The sequence below is a fragment of the Homalodisca vitripennis genome, chromosome 2 (genome assembly GCF_021130785.1).
Source record: "Homalodisca vitripennis isolate AUS2020 chromosome 2, UT_GWSS_2.1, whole genome shotgun sequence".
Classification (NCBI taxonomy): domain Eukaryota; kingdom Metazoa; phylum Arthropoda; class Insecta; order Hemiptera; family Cicadellidae; genus Homalodisca; species Homalodisca vitripennis.
In genome coordinates this window covers 3,763,196-3,789,891 of record NC_060208.1, presented here as the reverse complement: position 1 = coordinate 3,789,891, position 26,696 = coordinate 3,763,196, and the positions used below count along the sequence as shown (strand labels likewise).

The window sequence follows — 26,696 nt, the reverse complement described above, 5'->3', positions numbered from 1 at the left end:
GTACAGAGATGTACACGAGACAACAATGATACACTGTACACAGTGGGAGGACTTGAAGGACAGGAAGCAATGAGAACAGGGGCCACTTTTTCCACTATATCACTGTAATCACTTGCTGCTAACTTCACTTGAATCACTGCACAAATCACTTTAGACACTCTTCTGCACAATATGTCTTAACCACTTAACTAACTAACCTTTCATCAAAGGCAATCTCTCCAGTTTAAAATAAACAACAAACATTTTGCATATGCATAATAACTGTACTCCTTAACAATAAGAAATTAGTTTTATAATTTAATAATTAATACCATTTTCATGAGATAGAAACAATATTAATGCACCCTAACAAAATTTAAATACGATAATCTTTACTTACAAAATTAAATTTAAATTAAGCATGTCCAAGCAATTGACTAAGGAAATTTTCTTGAATAAACAAATAAAATTAATTACCATAACACAAGTAAAAATGTATCAGATTAATTTTACTGCATTGGAACATGGCTCTATATGGAATATTTTTAAAACTAAATAAAGCTTCTTTTTCAGACTATTTGAAAAACAAAATAATTTCCTTTTTAATTCAATTTAATGATAGAATGCCTTTAATTTCCAATTATAATATGTAATGAATAAGATCTTGAAATTATTATTTACATTTTATAATAAGAGTTTGTTTATTGTAAACTAGTTTAGAAAAGAAGAATTTATTCCTTTATAAATAGTCTAATTTTAAGGATTATCACAACAGTAGTCCCCTTTATAATTATTATTTGAGATGGAACCTCTGTGATTATGATTTCTGATGATTTACTGTCAGTGACCAACAAGAATAGTGTCTACCTACACACATGTATACAACGGGGTGACAGAAAAATAATTAAAGGGGACATAAATTAAAAGGAGATGAATATTTTTGGGAAGATTTAATTATTAGCACATTCAAACATAACGTTAAATTACACTGTAAGAGTTAAAATAACTAAAATCACAGAAGAAAAAATCGTGACTGAACTCATATTTGAGTATAATAAAAAATGTACACGATTTACACCAATGTTTAAGAAAACAAAAATTATAAATTATCAACTGTATGAAACAGTTTTCAAACTTTTAACTTAAGACGATTGCCCATTGATTTTTCCACGACAGCCCCAACTTTTAAGGCTGAGTCCCAGATTTGTTAGATCGTTATCCATGACGGTCATTTCTCTCAGATTTATAACTTTCTGTTCCGAATTTAAAAGAATGTTTAAAGCGTTGTAATCCTGGTCATAATTTAGTACTTGCAGTACACCTGATTTGTTTTAAATCACTGAGGCTAATATGTTGAGAACTAGAGAGATTGCCTTGTTTGTCTACTCTGCTGAAGGGCAGGGAAGGAAGGGTAGGTACAGTGTACATTGTGTCCCCTAGCCTAGAGAGTCGCAAGGTCCTACCTTGCCCAGCAGTCAGCTGCATCTCATCCCCCGTGCTGTCAGCAGACAGAATCCATGGCGATCCTGCAACACGCCAAACACAAACAAACTATTATTTAACCCATCTACTGTTAACTGGATGATATCTCTATTAAGAGAGCATTTTCCCTGCTTTTTAAGTATTTTTCTGAAGTTATTCGAGGAAAAGTAAAACAAATAATCTGTTAAAAAATATTAAATTAAATCTATTCTAATTTAAATTTTATTAATGAAATTGAAAAAAAATAATGCAATAAACTACGATTTGACCATAAAAATGTCAGCTAAATACATAATTTTCAAATTTACAGAAAACAACATACATAGATTTAATAATCCCTTTCTCATAAAATCACCTACGTCTGGCCTACATCATTATTTAATTAAGGATCGCAGTTTGCATTCAAAACTTTTAATTATCTCGACCTAACAATACAAAATATATGTAATCCAGTACACCAAGTTCAAAATTCAACAAAAGTGAAATATGCAAATTAAAAATGCAAGTTATGTCAAAGATAATGTCAATCAATCAACATGCCTTTATTCGATAGTGGTTCTCTGATACATCAGTTTCTCAGAAATACTATTGCCACTTAACCAAGTAAAATAATAATTACCTCAACATAATTAAGAATTCAGTGTAGCACTTTTTTAAGTTTAATTTTAATTATTCTGCATAAGTGTTTGAAGGTCATCGGGGAGCCCGTTGTACAGTGTGGAGACAAAATATGAAAAACTCTTCCTCCCCCCTTGGTGAGTCCTGCACTGAGACACCTCGTTACGAAAAGAGAGTCTATTGTAAAGTAGTCGAATTCACAGAACGTCAATCTCTTGCAGACATCTTCAACAGGCAGCATATTAACCATTTCCTGGTACAGAGACAAATGGCCGAACCTTTTCAAACTAAATATAAAACAAATGGCTGAGTTTTGTAATCTCTACACACAACATCTGTCCTCCCTAAAAAATACTATTGCCATACACAGGGAAGCAGTATTTAAATATGGAAAGTACAAATCTGCACAAATTTAATTTTTGCAGTCTCTGGAAATAGACTTGTAACCCTATATAGATTCTGTTATAATGCCTGGCCCATAGGACAAGTGTAACTGAGAATCATCTGCATACAGTTTTGCACACAGCTAGTGGACAGCGTATATAGCCCTGAATAATGCCACTCACATTTATTAGCCAAACCGGCCCATCCTGCACAATTATTTTTATAAACACTAAGAGCCTTAATAACATAATCAAATTCAAAATACGCTCTTCATTTAAATAATACTGACCATAAATACATAAATATTGCAAAAAAATCTCAAAATTTTTCAAATACGCAAGAGAGTTACTTAATGTCAACTTGAGAATATTTTAAAAATTTATAAAAGTGCCAAAATCACACTCCCAGGCCCCAGACCCTTGGTGGTTTTATTTACCGCCAAGGGCCTGGCTATACGAGGCTTAGCCGTTGGTCATGATAGACCACCAAGGGTATTCACACAGGCCCTCTACATTTTCTCATGTTATATCATTAATTTGTGTCAAAACTTTAATTTAATTAACTACACTGCATTCTGAACAACATGTCCTTTACAAAAATTTGTTATGTTTATACAGCTTTTTATTGTGTATAAATTGTATAAAGGTTACTAAGGTGATTCCTGTTTTTAAAAAGGGTAAAAAAGATCAACTTAACAACTTTAGACCTATTGCAATTGTTCCTGTCTTATCTAAGGTAATAGAAATTATAATCAGCAAACAGCTTATGCATTACATGGAGTTTAACAAGTTAATCTGTAGTTCACAATTTGGTTTTAGAAAAGGACTTTCTACAGCCAATGCCTTAATAAAATTGGTGGAACAAATTCTAGGCTGCTTTGAAGAAAAGGAAATTGCTGCGGTCACCTTTTGTGACCTCAGCAAGGCCTTTGACTGTGTGTCTCACGAGCTTTTAGTAAATAAACTTCAGCACTATAAAATTGAAGGCTCTGCCTTAAAAATTTTCCAAAGTTACCTGAAAAATCGCAAACAATATGTAGTAAGCAACAACAAGGAATCAAGCAGCCTAGATGTAAATTGTGGTGTCCCGCAAGGGTCAGTGCTTGGCCCCATACTTTTCATTATTATGATCAATGATTTAAGTGAATGTGTACCTGCGGATGTCGTCCTCTATGCTGATGACACTACAATCATGAATAAACAACCTAGTAGCAGTCTAGCATTGGCACATGCTAAATCAAATCAAAATCTCATTCAAAATTGGTTGACTGCTAATGAATTGGTATTAAATACAAATAAAACAGTGACAACCTTTTTTGGCCTTAAAGAAAAACCAGAACAACACACAGAAAATCCAACTTTTTTGGGCTTAACCCTTGATCCAACATTATGTTGGCATCAACACATAATTGGTCTCAAAATTAAACTTAGCAGAAGCATTTATGCCTTAAAACGCTTATGTGGTGAATTGGACCAGAACGGGATCCGCACTGCCTATTTTGGTATTTTCCAATCACATATTACCTATGGTCTTGTTGTATGGGGTGGAGCCTCCCATGCCGAAGAGGTATTTATACTACAGAAAAAGGCTATCCGTATCATTGCTGGAGCTGGTAGGCTTGATCACTGTAGGGATATTTTTGTACAGCTCAGGATTCTCACTCTACCTTGTCTGTATATAATGCAATGCTTGTTGTATCTTAGAAAAAATGAAGACATAATGAAGGGAGGGACTTCCAACATGGCTGCCAAGTAAATATCAGGAGCTAGTGAGTTAAGTGAAAAGTGAGTTTTTAGCTAGGAAAAAGATTATTAGAAATAACAAAATGCTCACCTCAAGTTAAACATGGAGACCGTGAGTTCAACTAGCAATAAGACTTTATAATATACTCACTCAATCTTTAAAGAACTCAAATTAAAAAAATTAAGCACTGTCACTCACTAAGCTGGCATTCCAACTGCCATATTAAACATACTAATCGCTTCCAAACTGCCATATTAACATATTTTACTCTTTAAAAAAAAAACACTTCATTTTTGAGTTACTTGCAACTTAATAAATGAAGTATTGACAACATTAAAGATAAAATAATAAAAGCACTTGCAAGTAATCATACACACGTATGCCACTGCCATACTGTAGAAATAGCTGACACTTCGGCAGTAAGGTCATTGGCATGACACCTCTGTAGCTGAGCTGTTCGTCCGTAGTCGTCACTCAGTGAAACAACACAACGTATTCATTGCCCTGCATTTTCACATATGCAATACTGATACAGCTGTGCAAGTATTAAACAGTAGCACATTCTCAAGGCAGTATTGTATACAGGCGTAGAAAAAACTGTGACAATTTGATCTTTCTTTGCACTTTGTATTGTCTATTGTTATCTGCCTTGGCATTTCTGACAAGAAACTATGTATGCACTAAAAGATACAGTCTTTGTCAAATTAAGAGGTCATCCAGCCTGGCCTGCATTTATAGACAAAATAGAAAAACTAAAAACTCGATTGAGATTTCACATAGTTTTCTATGGCACTCATCAAACAGCTGTCTGTAGTGAAAAAGAAATTTATCCATTTTATGACTTTCTTAAAAATGAAATTCCAAACATTCAAATTTTAAAACCTGACCTCCAAAAGGCACTAGACGAAGCAAATAGGGCATTGCTAACAGACCAAAAATCTGGTTCATCCTCCAAACATTCTAAAGTAATTTATGAATGCAGTGAACAAGAACTCGAGGAAAAAATTCTAAACCTAACCTCAAATGAAAACCCAGGATCTGGAAACATCCCTTACTCTTGCTGCAGAAGCAGGAAATTTATTGCTTTTTTGAGAATAATAAATTGAAACAACAGATTTTTGACCTTAGCCATAAGAATTCAGGTTTAGAAGATAAACTAAAAGCTGCAGAAGACCAAGTAGAAACCCTTACTCAGCTACTTTGTAGTGAAAAAATGACCATAGTATAGAAAAAGCCTATCTTCTTAGGAAAAATTAATGATAAAGAACAAATGCTAAAAGATGTTGAGGAACAATCAGAAAAAGACCAAAACATGCATGAAAGGAAGATAAAAAGACCTTCAAGATGCCATTAACAAAAGTAAGCTTGACCATTCCTCTTTTAAGAAAACTGAAGAGGATTATCATAAGGCAACAAAAACCAATGAAATAATGATAAAAATGCAAACAGACATTACTGAAAAATTAAGAAAGAAATAGACACCCTGAGAGATACAGTAAAATCGTTAAGGGAAGAAAAGGAGTCTAATATCAACCAATTTTCAGCTTGTAAAAGATAACCTGGAAACTTGTAATACTGAACTGGAGGCAAGAATTCAATTTCTTGAGCTCACTCTATCCTTACACACCAAGCCAAACAAGAATGAAGCTAGCAATAATGAAAAACCACATTAACATACTTAAATGATGTACCTTCCACCTACCACTCATGTTGCTTTCCTCCAGATGAAGATGTTTCATGTACAGCCAAGGACTTTTAAAAGAAATACCTGGTGAGAAGTTTGATGAAACTCTACAAAAACCTGATAACCAACCTAAAACCTTTATCTCCACTTTTAGCTGACAATGAGGACATCAACAGTGTGTTATTGAAAGAAATTGAAGACCGAATTAACTCTCAGACCTCTGTCTCGAGAAGATTATTATAGTTGAGCCCATGATACACCGCTACTTTGATGGATCCTACCCAGTGCTCAGGGACAAGAAACAGGGGGGAAACTTCTTAGAAGATAACCACAAAGCAATAACCGCGGACATATACGAAATTGAGGAAACTCGGGCTGAAGAAGTAATGGAACTCCGTAAAAATAAAAACCTACCATCCAAAAAACCATAAATGCAGAACAAAATCTTAAAACCCCATAGAGAAGGACAAAAAAAGGCAGAAAATCAAGAATCTTTTTAAACTCTGCATACCACAAACGTAATAAGCAAACACCACAGGAATTGGACCAGCATTGCACACCCAAGGCAGAGAAATATTTTATTGAACCAACACTAAAAAAGTGCATTCAACTCCTTCGGTACATCTCAGCTCCAGCCCCCCTTGCACAGCCTACAAATTGGACAAAGATGAAACTTTCATCGACTTCTTTAATAATAACATAAAAGACTACTTAAAAAACTTAAGTAAGGCTTCTTTTTTTCCAACAGTTATTATGGAAATGATATAGGGAGAGTCAGCCAATCTCCCTTTAACAAAAAACTGAACCACGATATTTTACCTCAAGATGGACAAATACCTAACCAAGACATAGGGAGAGTCAGCCAAACTCCCTTTAGCAAAAAACTGAACTACAACATTTTATTACAAAATGGACAAATACCCGACCAAGACATAGGGAGAGTCAGCCAAACTCCCTTTAACAAAAAACTGAACCATGATATTTTAACTCAAGATGGACAAAATACCCAACCAAGACATAGGGAGAGTCAGCCAAACTCCCTTTAGCAAAAAAACTGAACTACAACATTTTATTACAAAATGGACAAATTCCCGACCCAAGACATAGGGAGAGTCAGCCAAAACTCCCTTTACCAAAAAAACTGAACCACAACTCTCTATCCTACGCAACAGAAAATGAGCTACAAGAGCCCATTAACATTATACATGGTAATGGTGCAAATCAAAGTTTTTTTTAGACCTCTGCCAAAAGATAAAAGTAAAACTAAAAACAAAATAGTCTCTGTGCACAGAAACACAGGGGAGAAATTTAATGACACAAGTAAACTGACTATATTACATCAGAACATCAACTCCATGTCAAATAAAGTGAAACAGACTAAACCACTTGTTAGACGAATTCCTCCCTAGTATTGTTGTGCTAACGGAGCACGGACTAAAAACATGATGCTCTTGAAAAAATACCAAAATTCCTAACTATGAAACTGGTAGGAAGTTTCTCTAGGATGCATCATCAAAAAGGAGGTGTAGCCATATATAAAACACTTAAATCTGGGAAATAAAGTGGACAGGAATTGATACAATTCCAGCACTAGAGATGATATGTGAGACCCAACTTATCAAAATCAAAGAAGGTCAAAAGAGCATCTATGTGTTGGGTGTTTATAGACCACCATCTGGGAACTTGGATGAGGCAATCGATCACTTAACAGAGATCTTGAACACAATCCCCTTTCAAACAAAGCATTATAATTGGCGACATAAAACGTGGACAACTAGTTCAAGACAGTCCCTGTTTGAAACTTAATGACGCTCTTGCACAATATGGTGTTAGGAGATTATCACTGCCACCTACCAGAGTAACCAGCACTACATCAAACATCAATTGACTGTGTCTGCTCCAACATCCCTTTACCAGAAGTCACAGTAGATGTCTTGACCACAGGGCTTTCGGATCACAACGCACAGCTGTGTTCAACGAATCTGAAGAAATCACCTGTTCCCACAACTTATTCAATTAGAAGACATCTTAATAAAAATAACCTTGACAGCCCTGAGTGACTACTTAAAGGGACTTAACTGGGGATTAGTGCTTAATGCACCAGCTGTGGACACTGCTTTTAAAAATTTTAGCCAAATACTTAACTCTGCAATGAACCTAACATGTCCTTATAAAAAAACCAAAGCAAAGCGTAATGCAAGAGCTTGTCACTTTAATGATCCAGAAGCTCAAAGACTGAAGACCGAGTTTTTAGAAGCCTTAAATAGAGAAGAAACCACAGGTTGCGTAGCTGCTAAAACCCAAACAGCAGAAAAGAAAAAAGCCTATGATATGAGACTGAAAATATCTAAAAAGGCAAGCAATAGTAGACCGCATAAGCAACTCAGAAAAACAGGTCAAAAAGCAGTCTGGGACACAATTAATAATGAACGCCATAAGAAGAAACAGGACACTCCACTTGAATTGACAGTCAATGGCAACAAATTAAAACAATCCATTCGAAATAGCTGAGCACCTAAATACTTATTTTACAACTATAGCTGAGATAACACTAAAAGAAGCAGGTCAAACTTCAGATATCTCAAGGAAGCCTCAATGCACCACCAATGCACCTGAATTTGTTATTCATAGCACTACACAGGCAGAAGTTAAGAAAACCATCATGGCAATGAAATCAAAGCCATCAGCACAGGCATAGATGATGTCTCATCTATCTTACTTAAGCACTGTGTTGATGAAATTACACTGCCTCTGACTGATATTTATGAACAAGTCCTTAGCTCAGGGTATTTTTCCCAGCTGACCTCAAGATTGCCAAAATAATCCCTATTAAGAAACAACCACAAAGCACAGAAGCTGGCCACTTTAGACCAATATCTCTTGTATCAGACCATCTCCAAGATTATTTGAAAAAATCGTTTTAACAAGATTAATAACCCACCTCATGGACAATAGCCTAATTTGCTCAGTAAACACCAGCACGGATTTTTATCCTCTAAATCTACAAACCACAGCTATCACTGACTTCTTTGAGAATGTAATTGACCAAATTGAAACTGGAAAAATAGTATCTGCTATTTTCTTGGATCTAAGTAAAGCTTTCGACACACTGGGACATAATTTACTTCTTACTAAGCTAATGACTTTAGGAATCCAAGGTAATGCAATAAACTGGTTCAATAGTTATTTGAAGAACAGGACTCAACTAGTAGAGCTGAAATATACTGTTAATAACACAGTTTACCATGCTAGGTCAAAACCCCTCAATATAACAAGAGGGGTCCCTCAAGGCTCAGTACTGGGTCCAGTATTGTATGTATTGGTAACAAATGGACCTCCCAGATTACCTAAAGGAGCAAGCCCACACCACAATGTACGCTGATGACACAGCTCTTATACTTGCTGAAAAAGGCCCTAATGATTTAGATTGTCAGGCCTTCATTGCTTTCAATATGGCAAAACAATATTGTCAAGAGAACGATCTTGCACTAAATGACAGCAAAACTAAACAAATCCTGTTTACAAGAGCTGCAAAACTTAACCGAGGGGTTGCCAATGGTGGAAGTAGAGGACGAGACCAAATACCTGGGAGTGATCATTGACCAACATCTGTCCTGGACCCCTCATGTGGACATGGTGTGCAGGAAACTGAGTACTGCCCTGTATATTGTAAAAAGAATAAGGTCTGTTGCAGATCTGTCAACGGCCAGGGTCGCTTATTTTTGCCCTATTTGAGTCTGTTGTGAGGTATGGTTTGATAATATGGGGAGGGTCAAGTATAGGAAATATGACTAAAGTTCTAAAACTTCAAAAGAAAGCGGGTAAGAATATTGGCAGGTCTAAATTCATCTTGACTCGTGCAGAAGTGCTTTCAAAGACCTTGGAATTCAGACAGTGGTGGCTCTTTACATTCAACAAACCATTCTACATGTATTTAACACTGATTTACAATAGACTGGGCGAAATTCATTCATATGGAACCCGCAATGTGTCAGACTTCGTCTTACAACCTCATCGACTCACCATGACTACCAAGAAGCCATCTTATGCAGGTGCAAAATTTTACAATCTCCTACCAAGACACCTCAAAAGTATAACAAGAGAGTCAGCGTTGAAAGAGGAATCTCAGTGCATGGCTTGCTGACAGGACTTTTTACTCCATCGAGGAATTTTTAAACTGGACATGACATTTTTATCTTGATCTATGTTTTAAACTAGATAAAATTTTTACATACATATTGACACATATTCTGTACTCGATGTATATGAATAAAGTTCTCTTTGATTGATTGATTGATTGAAGACAGAATTATGCTCAGAAATGAAATCCACTCGTACAATACAAGAAATAGCCATTTAATAAATTTACCTCCACATAGACTTAGCAAAAGTGAAAAAAACCCTCTGCACATTGCATCTAAATTCATGAATAAATTGCCTATGGAAATGAAAAAATTAAAAGACTGTTCTTTTAAATCAAAATTATATAATTTCTTGTTAAATAATGCATTTTATTCAATAAGTGAGTTTTTATTGAGTCAATAGACTGACAATGACTTCTTTAACTAGTGAAGTACAATTATAAATTATACTGACCTGCCTATGTATTTGTGTGAAATATCTTGTGGCCAATAAATTATTCTATTCTATTCTATTCTATTCTATTCTATATAAAGTCACACAGTTTCACTTTTAGGTGATGTTCTGGAGCAAAAGCCTAATAACAATTCAATAGTAACTGAACTTTGTGTTGATAGGCCTAACCTGAAAGTTACATCCTGTGATGCAAATACAATAATTGGGTGTAATTTTAATTTTAAATTGACTTTTTGGAATATTTGTAATTTAACCAATAAACTCTGTAGCATTGAATTATTGAATAACCAACTTAATTCTGATGTCTTGTGCATTGTGGAGCATTGGTTAGCTTCCTCTGAAGTCCAGCATTTGGTAATTCCAGAGTATAGTGTTGCAAGCTATTTTGCAAGGGAACATCACTTGCACGGTGGAGTGCTTATTTGTGTCAAGCAAGGTATTGAGTTCTCCATCTTGGACCAAGTTCTTGGCTACTCAGAGGAGATGACTTGTGAGATGGCAGCTGTTGTGCTCCCTGTGTTAAAGACGGTTGTTGTTGCGGTTTATAGATCTCCTGCAGGTAGTCTAGCCTCTTTTTAGGAAAAGTTGCATGATGTTTTTGCTTTTTTATACTGCATCAAAATGAACATTATTGTAGTTGGACATCAATGTAAACTTTATGGCAGACAATGAAGAGACCCATGAACTATTAAACTTAATTGATAGTTTTGGATTGAATGTGACTGTGTCGGATATCACGGGGCCAAATATCAACTCTTGTGGAACTGCGGGTAGCTGCATTGATAACCTACTAACTTCCCTACATCCTGATAGAGGACAATCGTCTGTGCTCCATAATCCTGCTTCTGATCACAACATCGTCTTCTTTGTTGCGGATATCGAGACTGATGGATCTACGGGAAGTGGTCTCATATTAAAACACTTAACTAGACCTTTGAGCTTGTCTGGGGTATCCTTTTTTTGTGCATTATCTTAGCCAAATTAACTGGTTAGATGTATATAGCCTAAATTTAAGTATCAATATAAAGTTTAAAATGTTTCTTGACCTTTTTTATGGGCCTTAAATTGTGCTGCTCCATTAAAAAAATTGAAATTAAAAGCTAAAAGTTCATGTACTAGATGGTATCATGATGGTCTTGTTAAACTTAAGTCTGAGCTGGATAGGTTATATTTTATTACTCCAAATACAAATAAGGATAATAAGGATGTAAAGGCAAAATATAGAAGTCTCAAAGCAGTGTACAAACGTGAGATAAACAGAGCTAAACTTTGTCATAAAAATAGTATAATAGATAGATCCAAAAGTAAAAGCAAAGCTGCTTGGGGCATAATAAAAAAGTCAGCCAAAGTCAACAGCAGGCCAGTTCCCAAGTCTCATTTTCTCAAACCTGACACTTTTAATGATTTTGTTGTCTCTTCTGTGGAAGATACCTGTAAAAACATTGGTAATAGTACCTATGATTATTTTTATTATCTTGACAAGTCCTGTAACTCAGAGACTATAAATTTTAACTTTAGTTTTAAGGGAATTAAGGTGGAGGAAACCTATGGAGCGATTCTCAGCCTAAGCAATAGCACATGTTTTGATGTTTTTGGTATCAATGCACAAGTACTAAAAGCTGCTGCCGAACATATTTGTAAGGTCTTGACTTACTTGTTTAATGAATGCATTAATAGTGGAACTTATCCTGATATATTTAAGATTAGTAAGGCTATTCCTGTTCATAAGAAAGGTCCTATGGACAAGCATTGCAACTATATAGACCTATTTCTATTATTCCAGCTGTGTCGAAGGTCTTTGAGCGGTTGGTACATGGGCAGATTGTAGATTATTTAGAGTCAAATAAGTTGTTCAGTGACTGTCAGTTTGGTTTCCGTTCTAATCGCAGTACCATAAAAGCGGTACAGGCTCTTGCAAGTGCTTGGTTTGATGGCCTTGAACAAAAAAATGTTGTTAATTTTAGAAGTTATGACCTTTCAAAGGCCTTTGATACTGTTGAACATAGTATTCTAGTCAATAAACTGAAATTTTATGGTTTTAATCAATTAGCTTTAGATTTTTTACTCTTATCTGACAAATAGGTCACAATGTGTATATTTAAATGGCTCATATTCAGTAACTAAACCTGTTAACTTTGGAGTGCCGCAAGGCTCAATACTGGGGCCAACATTATTTATTCTTTATATAAATGACCTCCCAGGAAATCTAAATGACAGCTGTGTAAATACTTATCTCTTTGCAGATGACTTGGGGCTGTTGGTTAGTGCTGAATCAGCCTTGGACAGTGTAAATAAACTTAGCGATAAGAATTCTACTGTCTTGGATTGGTGTTCTGCAAATAAACTTTGCATAAACATTGAAAAAGTTCAAGATCTACCTCTCAATTTGTACAGTAAAAGTAGCGATAATAGTATTAAGTTTCTTGGAATATATGTTCAGTCGAATCTCAAGTGGCATGATCATATTAACTATATAGCCTCTCGAGTTGCTAAAGGTGTTTTCTTAATTAGGGCATTAAAGGGCACAATTTCAACTGATTATTTATTGTTTGTATACTATGCTTATGTTCATAGCTTTATCACTTATGGAATCACCTTATGGGGCAATACACAGTATGCAACAAAACTTGTTATTCTGCAAAAAAGGGATGTTAGATTGAATGCTGGTGTATCTAACAGAGATCACTGTAAAGCTTGGTTTGCAAAGTTTAATATTTTAACTCTGCCATCTGTTTATATATTAAGTGTTTTGATATATGTTAAAGATAACTTGAATGACCTTGTTAGCCTTAGTGATAACCATAACTATTTTACGAGAAATAGGAATGATCTGTTGCTGATGAAGTGTAAATACACAAGCACGCAAAGTAGCTTTAGATATCTGGGAATCAAATTGTACAATGCTTTACCTGAACATATAAAAAAATTGTCTAAGCCTAGGTTTGAAACCTCCATAAAAAACATGTTGCTTAAGAAGTGTATATATAGTGTAAATGAATTTTACAATGCTAGTAATAGTATGCTTCTTTAACTTGTTTCACATGTTATAACTTGTTGACGTTGTTATACACTATTGTAGTGTCCTGACAATATTTAGACGGCAGAGGACACCAAGTCAAATGTGGTTCTGTTTATGTATTATACTTTATAAGTAAAATTCCTAATTTTTATGTTATAATTATATATAAGATTTTTCAGTGTTTATATTCCATTACAAAATCAATTTTCATTTTAATACTATAAACAGTTTGCTCCATTATTAAGTTCAATAATTTATAGTGTGTGACATAAAAGTACAACCATTATTATATGAAATTACTCATTCCCAGCTATGGTTAACCTCATATAATTCTAACTGTATAACATAATGAGGGTAGTGAATCTATAAAAATTATGTTTTGTACTTGTAAAATAAATAAATCTGTCAAATAGTGGTATCAGTTTTTAAAACTAGCTGAAGTCATTTTTTGTTAAACGTGAAATAGTATAATATAAAGAATTTTGGCAAAACAATAAATTTAAACATTTCTAAAATTCAAAAATGAATTCCAAAATTCAAAAATAGATTTCTTGCATTTTACATCTGAAAAAAATTAAAAATAAATTAAGTAATGTTATGTCAAGTATTTTTAGCCCATTTAGTGAAGAAAAATGTAGTTTTATATTTAAATTAGTGGAAATGCAAGTGATTATGTGTACTTGTGAAAACTGAGCAAGGTGGGCCTAATGTCTGCCGGTCTTATGCACCCACCCACACTATGGCTCTGGCAGTTCATGCACAGACATGTGGCTTACGGCCTGGCGTAACAGGATTAATTCTGATATACTATTGAATTACAAAGATCTTTTTTTAAAAAAGAGTAATATCTGATAAACTTTTTAACAATATAAGTTAATCAGACATAAATTACAAATAATATTTAACCAGGAAGGTAATTTTCCTAACATATCAATTTAGTTTGATTATTCGTTTTATTTTTTATGTATATTTATCTTCACCTACTCTATACCTGATAATGGATTCACTAACTCAAAAATAAACAAAATAAAAGTACTTTATAATTGTTAGTTCAATTAAACACTTTTGGAGACTACACTTATATATAACTAGCTCTTTTTTCTTCTCTGAATCAAATCAAAGTATGGTGAGTACACTGACAGAAGGAAGTGCAGGGGAGAAAAATCCCTGGGCCCAAAGGAGCCCAGAAGCTTTGGAAAGTACTCTCTGCTAGTGTAGAGTGAATATATTATTGGTTGTGTTAGCAAAGCCTATGACTCAAGAGGCTACAATGTTTTTTTCATTTCTGTCTGTCTATCTATCTCTCTTTGTCCACACAATATCTCGAAAACAAACCGACCTATAGACAAAATTGTACAAGAAGCTTCATTTTTATATGAGGAACACAGAGTTCGATGATTGTGCATGTCACTCCATGGGGCTTGACTGAGCGTTAGAGAATATGTTTTGGAAATCAGAAACTCTTTATTACAATATATTTGAAAAATGTATAGCATCAATTTACAATAATTATGTTTTTTTGTAATATTTACGTAAGTAGTTGTGTTTATTAAGTTAAAATGCAAGGTTTATTTTTTTTTTTAATCTTCCCAGTGCTGCAGGTATTCTTCTAGTGAGTAGCAGGGTCTTGAAGTCAGTGATTTCTTTAGTTTCTTTCCTGTGAGAATCTTCATTTCTGCCGGTAGGTCAAACAGCTTCTGACCTGCATATGACGGTTTCTTTTGGTACAGCATGAGATAGTGTGCTGGTATATGGTAGTCTATAGCATGTCTGGTGCGGTAGTGATGGAGGTCGGCTGCTCGAGGTACGTGTTATGTAATGTAACTTCCTAGATATAGAGGAATATCACGGTCATAATTCTGAGGTCTGTAAAAGATCCTCTGCAGGTGTCCTTGGTCCCAGGCAATATAGGTTCCTCATCGCTTGTGTCAAGATGCAAAATTCTTTGTCGGTTCCCCTGAGATGTTTCTCGTTTCTCCCCAGAGAGCTATGCCATATCGTATGTGTGTTTCAAATGTTGATTTTGTTGTTGCAGTGTTGCTGATGGCTTTTATTCGTTTAAAGATGTAAAGGCTTGTATTCAATTTCTCACACAGAACGTCAATATGACATGTCCATGATAAAATTTCGTCAATAGTCACTCCTAGAAATTTGGCCAGTGGTTTCACTTCACTTCTGGAAGAGTTGGAACTAGGTTTGTCTTCCGCCAAATGCTAACTGGTTTGTCTTAGATGTATTAACCACTAGGTAATTTATGTGGCAATATTGGTAAGCCATATTCAATGGTGTGCGTGTGTGTGTGCGTGCGCGTGTGCGTGTGCGTGCGTGTGTGTGTGTGTTTACTGCCAGTTGGTCACCAGAATTCCCTGAGGACAGAAGGGGATTCCTTCTGCATACATAAGCGAATAACAGAGTTTGATCAGGCATTGTGGCATGTCATTTGTGAGTAAGATAAACATCAGTGAGCCAAGGACAGATCCTTGAGGTACACCTCTGGTTATAGCAAGTGGCTTGGATCTTATAGTATGAGTTAGTCCTCTCTCTGTATCTTTGACTTCGATCAATTGGCTGCGTTCTTCAAGGTAGCTCCTAAACTAGTTTAGAGCAGGACCTCTGATATCCAGGTTGTCAATTTAATGTTTAAAATTAAGTTATGGCCAAGGCAATTAAATGCCTTACTAAAATCAAGCATAATACCTGTAACTAGTTCTCCTTTCTCAAGGTGGTCAATTATAAACTCAGCAAGTTCAATTATTGCAGTAGTAGTTAATCGTCCTTTTAAGGAACCCTGTTGTCTTTGATCTTGTCATCACCACCTGTGACAGTTGCTAGTGTGTCAACTCGGAGTGACAGTTGCTAGTGTGTCAACTCGGACTGGAAGCAGTAATCCGCTGCTGCTGAGTCTGCAGTCCCACAACTGACCTCACACACTAGTCAACCAGGTCCGTTTTACACCCTGCCAGCACCCTTGGCACGCTGAAGTGTTGCGCCCCTTTTTATACCCCTGCTAGCTGACTATCCCCCCCTCCACACCAGCCCTACCATAACACCTATACCCCGTAAATTTAAATTTAGTCTGAAATGCCAGTTTTGGTTCGAGAGGGACTTTAGACTTAATGTCCCTTAACTCTCCTTTACAAATTATCCTGATTCTTTTCGAGAGCCTTCCCATTATCCACCACCTATGGACCGCTGTGTCCCGCACTGGTAACCGGTAGCCGTGACGTATCTACTGGTCTCTGGTGGGAATGCGTGTAACATACCTCACGGACTACCCACCCTCCCTTCTTTACATTTTAAGTATTTACATTATTTATAGTTAATCACATTTTCTTTGGATTATTTTTGGTTTGTTGGTTTACCACTAGCCTGACTAGAGATTCATAGAATAGCTTTTTTCTTGGTCCGTGTTGCAAAGTCGTCAATAATGTTTTTGTAGTCTAATTTTAAAGTAATGTTGTTTTGGGTGTACAGCAACCATAAGCCATTAAGCTTTTCATCAACCATCGACGATCTAATTTCTGACTTCACTCTTTTCAAACCGGAAAAGCTACGTTCAGCTGTGCAGTTTGTCACAGGTAAGGTTAGAAATATGCCCTGGTTGGCCAGGGCATCAGCTCTTTCATTCCCAGGAACCCAACAAACGGTTACATTGTTGATTCTGGCAAGGGAGGAAACGGTCTGATAGCAATCCCAAACCAGTTTGGATTTGATTGCGCAAGAATCCAGCGCCATCACCGCTAGCGCTGCCTGACTGTCCGTGAAAATGTTAATCGTCTTGCCCCTATATCACAGACGAAGATTCTCATGAGCACATTCCATAATGGCTGCGACCTCCGCTTGAAAGACTGTCGGATATGGACCCATAGGAACCACCAGCTCCCTACATGGTCTCACTCCCAGAATTCCAGCGCCTGTGCCGCTTTTTGTTTTGGAGCCGTCTGTGTACCATTCGAGCTCCGCTGGTGGAAGAGGTTTCTTCCCCTCTGACCAATCATCCCTTGAGGGTAAAATAATCCTAAAGGGTTTTTCAAAGGAAAACTTTTGTGGCATCTGATCAGAGATCATGTGCAAGACATCCTCCTGTATCAGAGTGCCAATTCTGCAGTGCCCACCGCTGCAGTCCGACCAGAGTCCCGTCTGCTGAAGACAGTAGGCACTCTTCCTGGCCATAGCTCGAATGACAATGTCCAGGGGGGCGAGATTAAGACAACAGTCCAGAGCCGCGCCTGGCGCACTAGGAAAAGCCCCTGTGATAGCGAGGCAGGCCATCCTTTGGATACCCGCCAGACGTGCTACCACCGTCTTGGCTTCCGTTTTTGGCCACCATACGACAGCTCCGTACATTAGTGCAGGTCTGACCACGGAAACATAAAGCCAGTACAAGAGCCTCGGCTTCAGTCCCCAGGGCCCACCTATCACACGTCTGCATTGCATTAGAGACCACTTACCCCTGGCAATGACCCTTTCTAGAAGAGGTCCCCAGTTTAGAACCCTATCTAGGATCACGCCCAGGTACTTGACCTCAGACTTCAGCTCAACGGGTGAACCTTTAAATAGAAAGGGACCAATGCCCTCCATCTGTCGCCTCCTGGTAAAGGCAACCACGGCAGCCTTGGTGGGGTTGACGGTGAGGCCAACCTTATCACACCAGTTTCCCACCATGTTCAGAGCAGCATTGGTCAGTTCCGTGATTGTTGTGTTGAACTTGCCACTCACAAGAATCACAATATCATCTGCGTACCCTTGTGCAAAGACACCGCTGCTATTCAAAGAATTTAGCAGGTCATCCACAACCAGGTTCCACAGAAGAGGAGAGAGGACGCCGCCCTGCGGACAGCCCCTCGTAGCCTTCGCACTAACACTTGCTCCCATGAGGGTTGAAACAACAACCCTGTCCGTGAGCAAGGCCCCTATCCAGTCACACACCTGACCATCAACGCCACGTCCCGAGACCGCATTGATAATCGCCTGAGTGGCTGTATTATCAAAGGCACCTTCAATGTCTAAAAAGACTCCTATGGCTACCTCCTTTGCAGCCAGCGTCTTCTCAATCCTGCATACCAATTGATGCAGGGCCGAGTCGCATGACTTTCCTGGAGTGTAGGCATGCTGGTTAGGATGCAAAGGTCGCTCCAGAAGAGCTCCCTCCCAAACAAACCTGGCAACCATTTTCTCCATGGTTTTGAGAAGGAAGGAGGACAGGCATATCGGCCTGAAAGACTTCGGCCGATCCATGCCCGCCCTCCCCTGCTTCGGTATGAACAACACTCTGGACACTCTCCAGGATAGTGGGATGTACCTGAGAGCCACGGAGGCTCTGAACAGTCTGCACAGCTGTGGAAGGAGAATGTCCAATCCCCGCTGCAAGCAAACCGGTCTCACCCCATCGCCCTCAGGAGCCTTGTAAGGACTGAATGAGTTAATAGCCCACTCAATCCTACGGAAGGTAACAATACGGTGCGCCAGACTCCACTGCGAATGGGTGGCGCGACCCGCATGTCTCCCCTCACTTTCGGGTGGTTGTTCACCCTCATGAACAATACAGTCCAGGAAGTGTGTTCCCATCATAACTTTCAGAACTCCTTCCGGCTCAGTAATGTAAACACCTTGATCGTCCTTGAGACTACCAAGCGGCGAGATGGGATTCTTTGCCAATAGCTTTTGCAGCCTTGCACTGCCCTGCACACTATCAATATCGGTGCAGAGCTTCTTCCAGGCTAACTTCTTAGCCGTACGAACCTTGCGGTTGTACAGTGCAAGAGCCTCATGGTAGGTGTCCCAAGTGCTTTAGTTATAGCTGCAGAAGCTGGAAAAGCATTACTAGAAGAAAATCAAAGTTTGTAGAATCAACTAGAGGAACTACTTGAAAATAATCAGTTTTAGCTAAACAATAAAAAATCAGTTTTAGAATGCAGGTTAGCTAGCTCTGAAGCAAAGATTGAAGAACTGGAAGAAGAGTTAGAAAATTACTCCAGAAGGCTAGAAGACAACATCGAAAAATCAACAGAAACAGAAGCACAGCTTGCCAAAGAAAAGCAATATAACCACGAAATCCAAAATATTTGTGAGGAACATGACAAACTGCAGGACAAACATATACGTGAATATGAATCCAAAATATCCATCCTAAATGACACTATTCTGCGTCTCAAAAGAGAGGCTTCAGAAAGAAATCTTACTTCTCAGCATGAGGCAAAACCAAGTGTCTGCGCAGGGACTCAAACTGCAAACATTGATGAGCCCCCGATTATGAAGTCTCCAACACTACTAATGGAGCTTGCTCAACTGAAATCCTAGCAAATAAAAATGATGGACATTATTAAAGAGCTGGCTGATAAGCTTCAAATTTTGTCCTAAACATGGCCATAACCAACAAAACGAGACTACACCAATAATTCTGACAAGAGAAACTCAAGCAAATATGAACTACAAAGAAGGTAACCGATCCTCTCTTCCCCATCTCACCTGTGCAAATAAGACACTTCACAGACACAAGCAAAACAACAAATTGAGTGTTTCCCTACAAGTCTGTAAAGCTAAAAGAGAATACCATATGATTCTTGAACCAGTTAAGACAACCATGGTAATCACCGACTCCCAAAACTGCCAAATTCACAATCTTAACCCCTTGTCCACCATTGCAGTTAAATCAGTCAACAATGTCAAACCTGAGAGCAATGAGAGGACCACCCACGAACGCAAGAATAAGAGACAAGAATAAAAATCTTGGAAGCCTTTTTTTATAAAAAAATAGAAACTTTTACAAGGGACTGATCTCTCCTCTACTTTACAGGAAACTCCAGTAGCTCCCCTTACACTCCCAGACAACCAACTCATTCAGCCCAACTCTTTTTTAGACCATGTGAACTCAGTAAATCATTGTCTATAACAAAACTCAACACTAGATCTGGATTGCTAATTTTCTTCCACCAAAACATGGATAGAATGGCAATCAAAATTGACCGACAAGAACACCTGTTACACACTACAAATCCAGATCTAGTAGTACTCACAGAACATGGACTTAAAACAGGTATAATAGAGTACACTAGACTGGCCAACTACACCCTAATCAGCAGAGAAGATCATACTAAAGGAGGATTTGCCATATATAAGCACAACCAAACTATGTGCAAAACTATAAGCTTGGGAGTAGAAGAACACAAAATTAGAAATACACCATGACACAGGATTGCTTACAGATACTGAAAACATAGCTAATTGTTTTAATAAAACAGTTCTCAAACATAGCAGAAGAAACACTTAAAGCAAATAACATAAACAGTAACCCAGTATCTACCACTTCATTAGTCCAATCAGTCCCAAGAGAAAACCTAACAACACTCCAACAACTGCTGTTGAGATGAGTAGAGTTTTGAGATCTTTAAGATGCTTAACTTCCTCTGGAACTGATGGGATATCAACTAAGATCCTTCAATATTGTGAAACAGAACTAATAAGAGCCCCTGGTAGAAATTACAAATATGTCATTGGAAAAAGGCATCTTCCCTTCCAAATTAAAAATACCGTAGCTAAAGTATATCCAAAACTGAAACAAGGTGACCCCCAAAAAATTAACAACTACAGACCAATCTCTCTTCTCCCCTCAGTTTCAAAACTCCTTGAAAAAATGTTACTTGTCAGACTAATAGAGTATCTAAAAGACAACAAACTATGGACTGACAAGCAGAACGGTTTCATTGCTGGAAAATCTACCAGCACTGCTATTGTTGACCTTGTTGAATATATAATTGACAACTTTGAAATCGGTAACACAATCATCAGATTATACCTTGACCTTAGTAAGGCATTCGATTGCCTTGGGCTTGACCTCATACTAACAAAACTTAAAAATGTAGGTATTCAACAAACAGCACTCAAGTGGTTTGCAAGCTACCTCAGGGGACAAACACAAATAGTTGAACTGAAGGAAACAACCTGCAGAATCACAAGATCAGTACAGTCTAAGCCTCTACCAGTAAGAAGAGGAGTTCCACAAGGCTCAGTCCTCGGACCAGTTTTGTTCATCTTATTTGTAAATGACTTTCCTCAACATTAAGAGAATATTGTAACATGATACAGTAATGTATGCAGATGACACTGTGCTGCTCTCAGCCAATGGGAATACTGAACTAGAAAGTGACACTTATATATCTTTCAGCATGGCCCAGTAATATACAGTTAAAAATTATCTTGTTTTAAATGAGAACAAAACAAAACAAATACCATTAGGTAGTAAAAAGGCACTTATATCTGACCTACCAGACCTCCAAGCAGACGAAAAAATTAAGCACTTGGGTATTACAATCGATGATAATATGCACTGGAAAGATCACATAAATAGTCTTAGCCTAAAGCTTAGCTCAGCACTGTTTGCATTAAAGATAATAAAGGCAACCAGTACTCATGAGGCCACTAGAATTGCATACCATGCATTATTTGAAAGCCACCTATGCTACAGAATAACTGTTTGGGGAAGTTCTTCTGAAGGTAATCTTCACAGAGCTTTTATTTTGCAGAAAACAGCAGGTAGAATAATGGCAGGACTAGGACCTAGAGAGAGCTGCAGAAACATTTACAAAGACTGGAAACTACTTACAGTAGCTTCAATTTACATACTGGAAACCATACTGTACTCCATAACAAAAGACCCTCCGAAACAAAGCCACCTGCACAACCATTACACCAGGCAAACAGAAGATTATTCACTACCAGTTCACAGTCTTATTTTTTTTAAATCCATTATATATTGGATTGAAACTGTTCAACAAACTACCACTACATATGAAAGAATATCTGAAGGACCACAATCCTTCCCCATGAAGAAGACCCTTCAGAGTTGGCTACAAGACAAGACTTTCTACACGCTGGACAAGTTCTTCTCATGGAATGATGAACCTGACTGACTTAAGAATTTTGTTAACGACACTGTAATATATCTTAATGATAATGTTAATAAAAAATATTGTTTATTGTCTATTGTCTATTATCTTGTCGTCAGTAACTTATGACACTCTCAATGCTCTATCAATCTCTTAAGTACAACTCATTCAATCACTTTGGAGAAGGTTGAGATGAGTGAGTTTGGTCTGTAGTTACTGGCTTGCTTTGGACTTCCACTTTTGAACTTAGGATATATTTTGGCCAGTTTTAAGAAGATTATAGTCCTTTTTGGTTTTGACTGTTTTTGCCTTATCTTGATTAGTGCCTGTAAGCTGATGTTTATTCAGACATTTGAGATATTCTGCCTCAAGATCAAGTGCTCTTTTGTATATAAATGCCTTTTGTTTTAACTTTGGCTTTGATTTGGTCATCACCATGGGGCAAGTAGCATCCATGGCCATTATCAGTGTTGCTAAGGAGGTATTATATGCATCACCAACATTTTGGGATTCATATAAATCGTTCCAATCTTCATTTTCAAGTAGTGCCTTCAATGTATTAATGTTTTCTTCATTGTGCTGTCGTTGAATATAACTCGTAGAGGGAATGTCATGCATTTTAAACTGTGCTGTGGTCAATTGGGCTGTGTGATCTGATATGCCTCCTTCAATTACTGATGTTTTTAATCTGTCATTTTTTAAATGTGTGCATACACAGTCAATGGAAGTGCTGAACTGAGGAGTTACCCTTGCAGAAGTAAGAGTCTAGACAGGTTGTGTCTCACTAATGTTTCATTTAGAATATGGTTGTCCCGGTCATGTTGCTTTAAAATATCCACATTTACATCTACCATCATAACTAGGAGATGATTTTCTACTCTTGTATCTTCCAGTACATTGGATATTATATTCAGAGCATCAATAAGATTTCCACTAGGTGGTCTGTAGATGCCTAAATCACAAAGGTCTTCTTTTCCTTGAGAAATTTCTACCATTTCTATTTCGCAGATTAGTTCCATGAGTGGTGCGCAATGTTGACTTTCTCGATTTACTCTCCATATTCTTCTGTCACATAAGTGGCTACTCCTCCTTTTCTATATACCGTCCGGCTTAGTCTTAAGTACATATTTCTGAATTAATATGTTCAATAGTAATTCATGCTGAAGGCCATGTTCCGTAAGTATGACTATATTTGGTTGTGGGCCCTCAAGAAGGTGGATGATAGGGTTTTTCTTGTTTTGCATCTCCTGGACATTCTGGTGAAGAATTTGTAATACTTTGTTAGGTTTTGCCCCAATTTATTGCTGTGTGTTGGAATATTTTTGATTTGTAGTGCTTCTTTATGTACTAGGTTTGCTAAAACATTACTGCTTCGAGGGGATGGGGTAAAAATTTCTATGTTTGCCCTGATTTCAAGTCGTATTTAGTGGTGAGTTCATTTTTAGAATTTCCTGTTGTACATTTATTAGGGAACTGGAAGCAACTGTTTTTTTGAATTTTTTAATAGTCTGTATGAGCAGTGATGGGGGATATTTATTGAAGACTGCCTTTGCAATTGTAGTTTCCCTCTGAGAACCTTCGTTTTTGGCAGTTGGTGTTTTACGTGGGGGATTACAACTCGCTCCTTTAGTTTTTTTTTTAAGACCCCTGTGTTATACATTTTTTTTTAAATTGAACTTTTTTTGTCTAACTGGAGTGTAGAAGTAGTATACTAAATTTCATTAAAATCTGAGATAGTAAGGTAAAATTTTTATTATAACTGTGCTGACTTTTCTACACATAATGTAGCTGTTGTAGGAAGGGTCGATTCAATTGAATTTTGAGTTTAGCTCCAGTTTATCTTCTGTTTATTTCAGCATCTGGTATCTGATGCTGTCTCAGACTTGACTCCTGGAATCTGGAGTTCGTCTAAAGTTCCAGACCGGTCTAAACAGATCGCCACAACACTTTCACTGGTGGGAGTGGCCTTCAACTGTCAACTCACCTCACAACCCAAGTGCTTTACAATATCCTTGAACTTGATCACAAAAAATCAGCGTTAGGCGTGCTTCGTTTATTTTTAACTTTTTACGCATTTTGCTCAAAATCCCTGTACATATCTTGCATATTTCCCATGCATAGTAAAGTTAAGTACAATTCTCGCATTTTCTGCACACTGGAAACCCTCAATAAACAAGTTTAAAAATATAGAATAAAGACTGACCACTCAAAAATGTGCAAATTATTCAGTAACAGTTTTGTATGAGTTAACATCTCCGTAAAGTACACAATCTTAAAAAGGCACTGTGAATTCCATATTGGTCAGCTATTCAAAAAGTAACATCAGCAGGCACCAAACCACACCAGATTTTCAAAAAAATATTCACTTTCTAGATGACAAATGATTCCTCATAGAAAAAAGCAAGCCAACTAGTTCCAAGATTTTTTTACTCTGAACAAAACAAATAATTAATTTAAATGAAACAATTACTGCTTTGGAAGCATCACTTTACTGGCATATAATGGTAGGAAATTTGATACTGACATAAGCAAGGCATTATTTTTTATATTTTTTAAGAAGTTTGCAGGGCATCTCAAATAAAAAACTTAGGTTATAAAATGTGTTGTTTTTATGTTAACATTCAAAGGTTTCATGAACAATACTGATAATTTAAAGATTTGTTTACATAATCAAAATAAACAGATAGATAGAACATTTTCCTCATAAAATGAGCTCTGGTAACAAATGAATAAGTAACAAACACTTTTTAATACTCTAGATTTAATTACAACATATAGCAATTTTTTTATTACATCTTGGAGTAAGTTTCTGTTTAATAGTCAGAAAAGAACTAGAATTCAAAATAGTTCATATTAACTTAAAATATTTAAATTACATTCAAAGCTATGAGTAATCATTTACATAACTATCAGAACAGAATAGTATTATTATTTTAACTTTAGAATTCCAGGTTACATAGTTGAATGTATTCCTTCCGATATTAACATTTACATGTTGCAAATTGACCAGTCATTATCGCAAAACTGTTTAGAGATTTGTGTTACCATGTGTTAAAAATCAATTTTTTTAAAACTACTCGGGACATGAAACAGTCCATTACCTTCACTGATAATATTTTTACAAATAAATATGAAAATAATGTTGAATATTCTGGATGTTGGTATATCAGACCAAAGCCCTTACTACTGATCAGATGTTTTTTCATCACAATGTTTGTCATTGTGTTTCTTCTGAATTTCCCTTTCAAATTATGTGTCACAAAATAGGGGTTGGAATTTGAAAATGTTAAGTGACCCACCTCTGCCCTCCTTTGAAGAATGGGGGAAATAGTTTTATCCTTCAAAAAGTTCACAAAAAGCATTTTAATATGTATGGTGAAATTTTTATATCGATATCGCAATCCGTTTGGAATATATCCAGGCATATCAGGACTTAATTTACACCCCGACTTATTTATGGACGGTCATGGAAAACCAGTGTGAAACTGGCCATAGATTCCATCCATAAAAAGAACTAATCCTCAGACTTGAATCCTAACCTGGTTCATGAACTATTCCTGACCTAATTCCTGAACTACAATTAACCTAGTTCCTGAACCAGTTCAGGATTAAATTATATTATTAAAATTAAATTTTATAATTTAAAAACAAAAAGAACAAATACAAAAATATCTATAGATTATACTTAATACATTACTTTGAATACATGGTCTACAGTATTATATTACTACCCTCATTCTTAGGCCTCTCCTATTTTCGGGGATTTTACGTATCAAACACTGAAAGACAAAATCTACAGATAGAAGTACCTCAAAAACGTACGAGCTAATTTTGATAAAACATTCTAAATACATTCAGTACTTGGTGTACTGTACTACAATACAGACCTCATTCTTAGGCTGCACCTTTTTCGGAGATATCGACTTACGTGTGACATTCTGGAAAAACATACACGGCCGTACCTTAAAACGTATGAGCCAATTTTGATCAAACTTTCTATACACATTCACTACATGGTCTACTATCCTGCAATACAAACCTCATTTTTAGGCCGTGCCTATTTTCGGAACCACACCTATTTTACAGCCTATGTGCTGACAAAAACCAATCTATAGATGGCCGTACCTCAAAAACGTACGAACCAATTTTGATAAAACTTTCTATACACATTCACTACATGGTCTACCATACTAAAATAAAAGCCTCATTCTTAGGCCGCGCCTATTTTTGGAACCATACCTATTTTACAGCCTATGTGCTGTCAAAAACCAATCTATGGATGGCCGTACCTCAAAAACGTACGAGC

The 26,696-nt window shown here is 36.8% G+C and overlaps 1 protein-coding gene across 3 annotated transcripts in view; it reads right to left on the bottom strand.

Annotated features, from left to right (window-relative positions):
* The window catches only part of LOC124356067 (longitudinals lacking protein, isoforms A/B/D/L-like), a 288,880-nt gene that overhangs the window by 212,858 nt on the left and 49,326 nt on the right, over positions 1-26,696 (bottom strand). For all 3 annotated transcript variants that reach the window (XM_046807234.1, XM_046807235.1, XM_046807233.1), the window contains exon 3: positions 1,443-1,505. In XM_046807234.1, coding sequence (XP_046663190.1) covers positions 1,443-1,505 — 63 coding nt within the window. The remainder of the gene's footprint in view (positions 1-1,442; positions 1,506-26,696) is intronic.